This window comes from Harpegnathos saltator, unplaced genomic scaffold, assembly GCF_003227715.2.
Source record: "Harpegnathos saltator strain DR-91 unplaced genomic scaffold, Hsal_v8.6 scaffold604, whole genome shotgun sequence".
NCBI classification, from domain to species: Eukaryota; Metazoa; Arthropoda; class Insecta; order Hymenoptera; family Formicidae; genus Harpegnathos; species Harpegnathos saltator.
In genome coordinates, this window is record NW_020230432.1 from 1,082,004 (window position 1) to 1,090,587 (window position 8,584).

The 8,584-nt window shown below is 34.5% G+C and overlaps 2 protein-coding genes across 5 annotated transcripts; both read left to right on the forward strand.

Moving 5' to 3' along the window:
• Window positions 1-1,235: 1,235 nt before the first annotated feature.
• On the forward strand, window positions 1,236-4,667 carry LOC105183316 (uncharacterized). 2 transcript variants are annotated; one of them, XM_019841482.1, is made up of 9 exons: window positions 1,236-1,726; window positions 2,082-2,201; window positions 2,398-2,515; window positions 2,690-2,954; window positions 3,190-3,306; window positions 3,371-3,461; window positions 3,551-3,696; window positions 3,853-3,985; window positions 4,513-4,667. In XM_019841482.1, the coding sequence occupies exons 1-9, from the start codon at window positions 1,583-1,585 to the stop codon at window positions 4,612-4,614; spliced, it is 1,236 nt and encodes a 411-aa protein (XP_019697041.1). In that variant the 5' UTR covers window positions 1,236-1,582; the 3' UTR covers window positions 4,615-4,667. The 2 variants fall into 2 exon arrangements, with proteins under 2 accessions (XP_019697041.1, XP_011139654.2); XM_011141352.3 differs by having other exon boundaries at window positions 4,371-4,554.
• A 54-nt stretch (window positions 4,668-4,721) lies between these two features.
• LOC109503865 (uncharacterized) lies at window positions 4,722-8,558 on the forward strand. Of its 3 annotated transcripts, XM_019841503.2 has the most exons (9): window positions 4,722-5,270; window positions 5,631-5,750; window positions 6,362-6,479; window positions 6,653-6,917; window positions 7,258-7,374; window positions 7,439-7,529; window positions 7,611-7,756; window positions 7,943-8,075; window positions 8,442-8,558. In XM_019841503.2, exons 1-9 carry the CDS (start codon window positions 5,097-5,099, stop codon window positions 8,493-8,495), a joined length of 1,218 nt encoding a protein of 405 aa, XP_019697062.2. In that variant the 5' UTR covers window positions 4,722-5,096; the 3' UTR covers window positions 8,496-8,558. The 3 variants fall into 3 exon arrangements, with proteins under 3 accessions (XP_019697062.2, XP_019697064.2, XP_019697065.2); XM_019841505.2 differs by lacking the exon at window positions 5,631-5,750 and having other exon boundaries at window positions 6,368-6,479; XM_019841506.2 differs by lacking the exon at window positions 8,442-8,558 and having other exon boundaries at window positions 7,611-7,807; window positions 7,943-7,983.
• The last annotated feature ends 26 nt before the right edge of the window (window positions 8,559-8,584 follow it).

The window sequence follows — 8,584 nt, forward strand, 5'->3', positions numbered from 1 at the left end:
TTTCCAGGAATACACACACCCCTATCGCCCTCTCCCAAATTTCCCAATTAAATTGAAATTAAATTTAACTACATTTACGTATGACGATATTGAGATTTGTTCCGGACGGGTAAAAACGAAAAATTCGAACATGTGTAGGTGTGAATAATTATACTCAGTTATTTTATAAAAAGTGATGTTACAGGTTTCCTTCCAGTTTACTTTCCGTAACATTGAGCTTTACATTCCATTGGTTTTCACATTAACGCAAAATAAATTTCGTTACGCAACATTACATCGTTATCTCACGTGTGCCAAATAAGCAGTGTGAAATGCATTAGACACACTGTCCGCCGTTTAATATCGACGACGGCGATGAACGGCGAATATAACCGCATTTAGCGAGTTCAAAAGCACTCCGACCGGGGGCGAGGCGCAGTCAAATTAAAGCCGCAGCGGCGCCCACGCTAATGCCCGTAATTGCCTCAAACGCGAAGCATATTTCCGGATCAAGGACGCATGGAGGCGGACAGGTCGCCACCGTGCAGGGTCGCGCGCACGGGGTTTGCGCACCCCCGCGACAGGACTTGCTCACGAAGGATGCAATCCTGATAGAGCCGCCCTCCTGTCACCAGGATCGCCGTTTGTCGCATGCGTTTGCGCGAAATTCGCCGGACTGCGATCTGACGCGTCTTCTTTATTAGGAAATCACGACTTGCGCAAATCGGGCGGAACGAACGAATGGATCGATTCTGCAGCCGTAATACGCGAGACTCCTTTGAAGTCCAATCAACGAGATAGAAACATGCGATTATCAAGTAAAAAAGCGCACGATATAATATCGTTCGAATCTTTTTTTTTCTTTCTTTTCTCTATTTCTTCTTTCTTTTTTCAATTGGCATAACGTCGGAAATTAACTAAAGTATCGGTTGATTATTCGATATTTATTTTAAATAATTCGTATCATTTTCGAAAGAATTCGATTTATCAAAATATACTTGAAAAATCAGAATTGTATTGATAATATAAAAATCACTATTTTCTCAGAAGTGTATATAAGTTGTTTGCAATTAAGGATTAATATGCTCAAACTTGAGAATGCCCGAAGATATTTCACGTTCCCTGTTTCCTTCTTCGAAATTAAATGTATTCTAAGGACGTGACAACGATATAGAAACCAGAGCGAATTAAGTCACAAAATATATTTCTTTTCTCTTTTTTCCAGTTTGTAACACGTGAAATTATAAAAATATGCAAATACGCTTGCATGAGTTCGCGGGACAAGATATTTCGCGAGAGCTCCTACATTATAGGAACGAAATACATGAAAAAAATATCTCTCTTCGGAAAATCGATCGCCGAATTGCGAGTATAGTAGCGGTAATGCTGGTAAAACACAAGTGTGACGTTCTCATGGTATTATCTCTCGAACGTTTTGTATTACTCAAAAAATTAACCAATTTGCGATAAAGTATACGCTAAAGAAGGGTAAATTATAAAATATTTATCCGACTAGGAGAAGAGAAGGTGAGCGAACTTTTCTTGACCTATTTGACGTCAGACGCGTTTTGATAGTCGAGCAATGATGATCTAGTGAGCAGTGATGATGCAGTACATACAAACGCACTTGAAACTGAATCGAGTTCTCCTGCTCGTGCTTGGTTTGTGGCCCTATCAGCGATTAAAGATTGTTCGATGTCAGTTCGTTTTTGTCTTCGGTATCCTGTTAACATATATTTTGTCTCAAGTATGTCGGTGGTTTCATAATACTGTTATTACGCATCAATTTATATCGCGCAATATATTCTACATAAAAATGCCTAATCTTTGCAATCATATTAAACATAATATTGTTAAATCAGTCATATTGCAAGTGCAGATTATTACATTTTGGGACTGTTCTCTCAATTATTATAGATTAAGAAGCAAACAATAAATTAGAAATCACGACGTGATAGTCGGATAAAAAAGTATTCTGTCAAACACAACTTCTTGTTTATTAAACATTTTGCAACTTAAACAACACACAAAATAAGCTACGATTAAAATATGTTACATATACTATTCTAAGAATGATTTTAAATAAGTAATTGTATATGCAGCTAGGTGTGTTTATCACTTTGCAATGCACGACGGATCTTGTTCTTAACATTCTTTTTGTCTCTTTTTTCACCGTTACGAGTGTGATAAAATATATTTCGTTCTACATTAATAGTGAAGCGGTGAGTAACGTATACAATCATTCATTTGCTTTCGTTTAATATACGAAGAATAAAGTTTGACAAAAATCAGTTTTTACAACAAACGATTGTTTTCCCTTTTTTTTAATTTCTTGCAACGATAAATCTTAGATATAGAGAATTATGAGATTAAACGTTAGTTTTAAAAGTTAAGGAATATGGAACGTTGAAATGACAGGTGAAATCTCTGATTGAACAAATTCAGCGTAATTATGACAAGTTAAAAGATGAGAGAGAAACCGCTATTTTGAATAAATACGGCAACAAGGCAAAATATTACACCACTGTGTTCACAGGTGAGAAGACACATTATGATCTTCCTAACGCCCGGTTTGTGTTACAACATTCAGTCAATTAACAAATTCCTAATTCTTAAGTCCGATGCTCATTAAAACCTTTGAACAATATTATTTGAACAATAAATAAATTGCATTTTATAAAACAAATTTGTATGTTTTTCTTTTTTTCAGTGCTTTTCATATTCTTATCATCTATTTGTTTCCTATTGCAATTGTGGCCATGCATTTTCAATATGTTTACGCCCGCAAATACGACACGATCGATACATAGGCTGCGTTTTATAAGCGAATATTTCATTGGCCAAGAGAAGCATTTCTATATAATTCTGTTGCATGCCAACATAGCTATGTTTATAAGCAGCCTCACGCTACTTAGTACTGGGGTAATGCTATTGTCATTTGGTCTGCATATCTGCGGAATGTTCAAAATTGTCAGGTAAAGCACACAAAAACGACATGTTTGTGATAAAAAATGATGCAATGTCTACAATTTGCGGGGAAATTATGTTCATCCAAAATTATTGTAGACAAATAGATAAAAATACGCTATATATATTGGCGTGTATGATTCACACCAACAATAATTTATTTTTACGATGTGAAGCTTTATTTCATCGATAGTCGATATTTCGACATATCTTCGTCTAAATTGTTTCTCCAACTGTTTGCAGTTATCATATCAAGCATGCGACGAGAATAAACGGATCAAGACCTATTAGTCCTCACAAAAAGAATTTCACCTACGTAAAGATGGTTTACGCAGTAGATATTCATCGTAAAACTTTGCAGTTAGTATTGATCTATTTAGACACATAAGTCGAGTGCAATAATATATCCTTTTACGTTTTGAAGGTTCTCGGAATCATTAATGTCCACGTTCGCCTTATGGTTCTTCTTACTGATAGGCGCCGGTGTGATTTCTATGAGTCTCAATTTAATGCAAGTGAGCGTCGTCTATTATGAAAATATCTACGCATATACAGTACTACGTAATGCAGAGGTACACTTACAGAAATGTATAACGCGTTTCAGATCTTTATAACATTGTCATCTGGACATAATGTTGAGGAACTGACCATACAAGTTGTCTTCTTGTTTGTTCAATATACTTATATGTTCCTAGCCAACTATGTCGCTCAAGAAGTCACGGATCACAACAATCACGTGTTCACCACTATGTAAGAAATGCGATATTCGCAGAATCGCATGCAAACTATGTATGAACGCGGATAATAGAAGAATTTTAATAGAAGTAGAGTTCGTAAGATTATAACTTACGTATAGTGAAAAAGTTTTAGATTTTGCAGATCGTTCATTCCATTGTCAATTCGTAGATACAATATACAGTGGTACGTGACTCCCTTACATATGCAGAAGATGATATTGTTTCTGCTGCAGAGAGGAACCAAACCTTATTATCTGCAGCTTGGCATTCTCTTCGTAGGATCCTTAGAAGGCTTCGCATCGGTAAGAAAACATTATGTATTATGTTGCTAAAGGGTAATACTAGTCTTCCATTCCAAAATACCGTGTTATTTAAAAAAGTAGTATTGATAAAAGCATTTTATAATAATTAAAAATATTGTCGTTAATAGTGCCAAGTCGAGACTATAAAAATAGCATCGCTACTATTGTAATTATTATTCTTATCATTAACACATATTCGTTGCCTTATGGATAATTACTATAAGTTTTTTTTTTAGTAATTATGATTGTGTATATGTTATACTCCATTTATGGCAGATATCTCATGTTTTTAAGTTCAAAATAATAATCTGAAAGTTGTCGACACTTTGAAATAGATCGTTTCGTGTAAAGCGCGATAATTAATGCAACAAATGTCATATTGCAGTTAATGAGCGCCACGATATCTTACTTCACTGTTATTTATTCAACGCGGCAATAGTATCTACCAATAAGGCAGCTCATTAACGACTGAGCAGGGCGAAGAGTTATTAAAATAAATTCGCATTATTCTTCATTTCTATTCCCAGTTATCAATATTCAATTGGGAGGGACTTACCTGGTTTATACGTTTCATCCTAAATTATAAAGGAATTGCTATGTCGAAGAAAATATATTCCGACGTGCAGTGAATTGTCTTATCTAATCTTGTTAAAGAGACACAAATACATAAACTTTCTGAGTATTAACAAATATTGTAAAAAACGACACATCAGCAATCAGAAACTGAGTAAGAGAGATAACTGTCACCTATGAGAGCTCGCACTGGAATGAAACACGTAAAGTCATAAGAATATACGAAAATGCTTGCACGATTTTCGGACGACGAGTTATTTCGTAAAAGCTCTCTATTATGGGAAAGAAACATCTGGAGAAATATTTTTTCTGGAAAATTGCTCATCTAATCGCAAATGTAGCATCTCTAGTCGTTGGAGAGATACGTTATGCATATGTCATGCGTCTCATGGAGATATTTCGCGATCATTTTGTATTGTTCGAAAAATATGCCATTTCGCGCTATAATATACGTTGAATAAAAAGTAAGTTATAAGATAATTACGCGATCAAGAGAAGAGGAGGGTGAGGGGACGTTCTTTGACTTGCTCGACGTCAAATGTATTTTGATACTAGCGAAGGAATGATCAGCAAGCAACATATTCCAGCATCTCTCAATTTAAACCGAGTTCTTCTGCTCGCAGTTGGCTTGTGGCCATATCAACAATCGAAACTTATTTCATTGCAGTTCGTTCTGTTGTTTAGTATCCTGTTGACCTTTATTCTGTCTCAAGTATGTGATTTCATGGTACTGTTATTACGCCGTCAATCTAACTTGCAGTGAAATTCAAAGAAATTCTTTTTATTTATACTTATTTGTATCAAACATAATATATAACATGAAATCAATTATATTATAAATATAAATAATTATATTTAGGGACTTCTCCTTTAATCACGATAGTTTAAGATGCAATTAATAATTTAAAACTCATGACATGATAAAGAGAATTCTTTTAATGCAACTTTGTGACGGAAGAACTATTTATTCATACAAACCGAAATATATTTAAATATAGTGCGTATACACACATACACACACGTATACACACAAATCATAAAAATTATATAAGATAAATAATTATATATGCAGCTTGGTACATTGGTTATTTCGCGATGCACAACAGATTTGGTACTTAAAATTCTCTTCATTGTGTTTCTTTTCGGTGTCTTCGTGATAAATTACGCTTCATTCTATGTCAACGGCGATGCGGTAAGTTTACGAATACCTATCGTTCTTTCTACTAGCCTGAGTAGAAGACGAATAATCCTTGAAGAATTAGTTTCTACGATTATACACTGCTCAAAAGAATTATGGCATAGATAATTTATTACCGAAATTTGGCTAAAATTTGGTTAAAATTGCCAACTTTACTTGACTGGCGATTACTTCGCAAAAAATTATTGTAGACTAATGATTTTTTTTTCAAAATGAAGCTTGAAGTCCCTACTTTAAGAATGTATCTCCATTTTTTGCATGCGATGTACTCTTTCCCCTGTAACCCCTGACATCTGAGGGCATATTTGGTATACTAAAAATTGCAAAGTTTGACGGAATGTACGGATGTGGACAATTTTTTTTCGAGGACGCCGTTTGCATCGTCATAAAGTTCAAATTTTTTGCGAAGTAATTGCTAGTCAAAGTTGGTCAATTTTCAGCAATAAATTATCTATGCCACAATTCTTTTGAGCAGTATATAATGATTTTCATACAACATTTATTCAAACCTTTCCTGACGATAATTCTTAGGCATAGAGGAAATTTAAATGTTTAAATGCGCGTTAATGTTAAGAGAAGATATATATCTAGCGGTAAAACAACAGGTAAAGTCTCTGACCCAGCAAATTCAACATAACTATGACGAATTAAAGGATGAGGGCGAGATCGCTATCATGAACAAGTACGGGAACAGAACGAAATACTTCACTTCTATGTGCATAGGTGAGACTATAAGTTTTGGTTATTTTAACGCATTGATCATACATATATCAAAAGTTGACTTGCACATTCCGGGTTCTACATTCAATGTTTATTATTAAATCTTATGTTCCATGATCAATGTGTACAGATCAATGTGTACAGATTTTTCCGTACTGTTCACTCTATCTTTTCAGTTCTCTTCATTTGTACTATATATGTTTTACTTCTATCGCAATTTTGGCCATGCATTCTCGACGTAATTCAGCCTGCGAACAAGACCCGGCCGATCAATTCGTTGCGATTTATAAGCGAGTACTACATTGATAATCAGAAATACCTGTACTTAATTGTGCTGCATACGAATGCGGCTTTTTGCATAGCTGGCCTCACAATGCTTAGCACTGGAACGATGTTGCTAGCATATGGTCAATATATTTGTGGGATGTTCAGGATTGCCAGGTAAATAATATGTTTGAGAACAAATATCGAGTCAATAGTCACAATACGCGAGAAATATATAATAACGTGTAAAATCGTACACATCTGGAAGTATATCGAAAAGAAGTATATGAAAATGTGGTATATATATGATTATATGTACTTATATGTATTGTATATATTGTACTTGTGTAACTCACGCATATAATACTTCGAATTTCTAATACACATAGTTTTATCCTGTAATATATAATAAGTATTTATCTGTATTACAACTCTGTTATAAATAAGCATTCTAATACCGCGATATACGCGATGTTTCAATAAATCACCGGAATTATTTCTCAAATTCGTGAAACAGCTATCGCATCCAGTATGCAATGAGGCCAAATGTGGTGCAACCTAGTAATCTACAGAAAAAGAATCCGATCTACGAAAGGATTATTTACGCAGTAGATATTCATCGCAAAACTTTGCAGTTGGTATTGATCTAATTATACACATAAGTCGAGTATAATAATGTATCCTTTTACATTTTGAAGGTTCTCCGAAACATTAATGTCCACGTTCGCCTTATGGTTCTTCTTACTGATAGGCGCCGGTGTGATTTCTATGAGTCTCAATTTAATGCAAGTGAGCGTCGCCTATTATGAAAATATACACCTACGCATATAATGCAAAGGCGCATTTATAGAAGAATATGACACGTTTCAGATCTTTTTGACATTGACGTCTGGACATAATGTCGTAGAATTGACAATACAAGTTATCCTCTTGTTCATTCAATATTTTTATATGTTTATGGCCAATTATGTCGCTCAAGAAGTCGCGGATCACAATAATCACGTGTTCACCACCGTGTAAGGAATGTCATATTCGCAGAATCGCATGCGAACTTTATGTGAACGCGGGTAAAAGAAGAATTTTAATAGAAATAGAGTTCGTAAGACTATAATTTACATCTAGTGAAAGATGGTTACATTCTCGCGAAGATTTATACCGAGTTTTCGATTTTGCTGATCGTTTATTCTATCGTCAATTCCTAGATACAATATACAATGGTACGTGACTCCTTTGCATGTGCAGAAGATGATACTGTTCCTGCTGCGGAGAGGAGCTAAACCCTATTATTTGCAGTTAGGCTCTGTTTTCGTGGGTTCCTTAGAAGGCTTCGCATCGGTAAGAAAAGATTGTGTTGCTAAAAAGCAATATTAGTTTCTCGTATCAAAATATCGTATTATTTAAAAAGAAAATACTGATAAAAACATTTTATAACAACTAAAAACATTGTCGTTAATATTGCCAAGTCGAGACTATAAAAATAGCATCGCTGGTATTGTAATTATTGTTCTTATCCTTGACACATATTTGTTATGGACAATAACCAGGAATTTCTTTTATCATCATGATTGTATAGATGTTATACTCCATTTATGAAAAATATCCCATGTTTTTAAGTCCAAAATAATAATTTAAAAATGATCGACCTTTTGGAATAGAGTGTCACGTGTTACGATAATTAATGTAACAAATGTCACATTGCAGTTAACGAGTGCCACTATATCTTACTTCGCTGTTATTTATTCAACACAGCAATAATATCTACCAACAACGCATTTCATTAGCAACTAAGTAGAGCAAAGAGTTATTAAAATAATTAAATTCGCATTATTCTTTATTTCTACTCC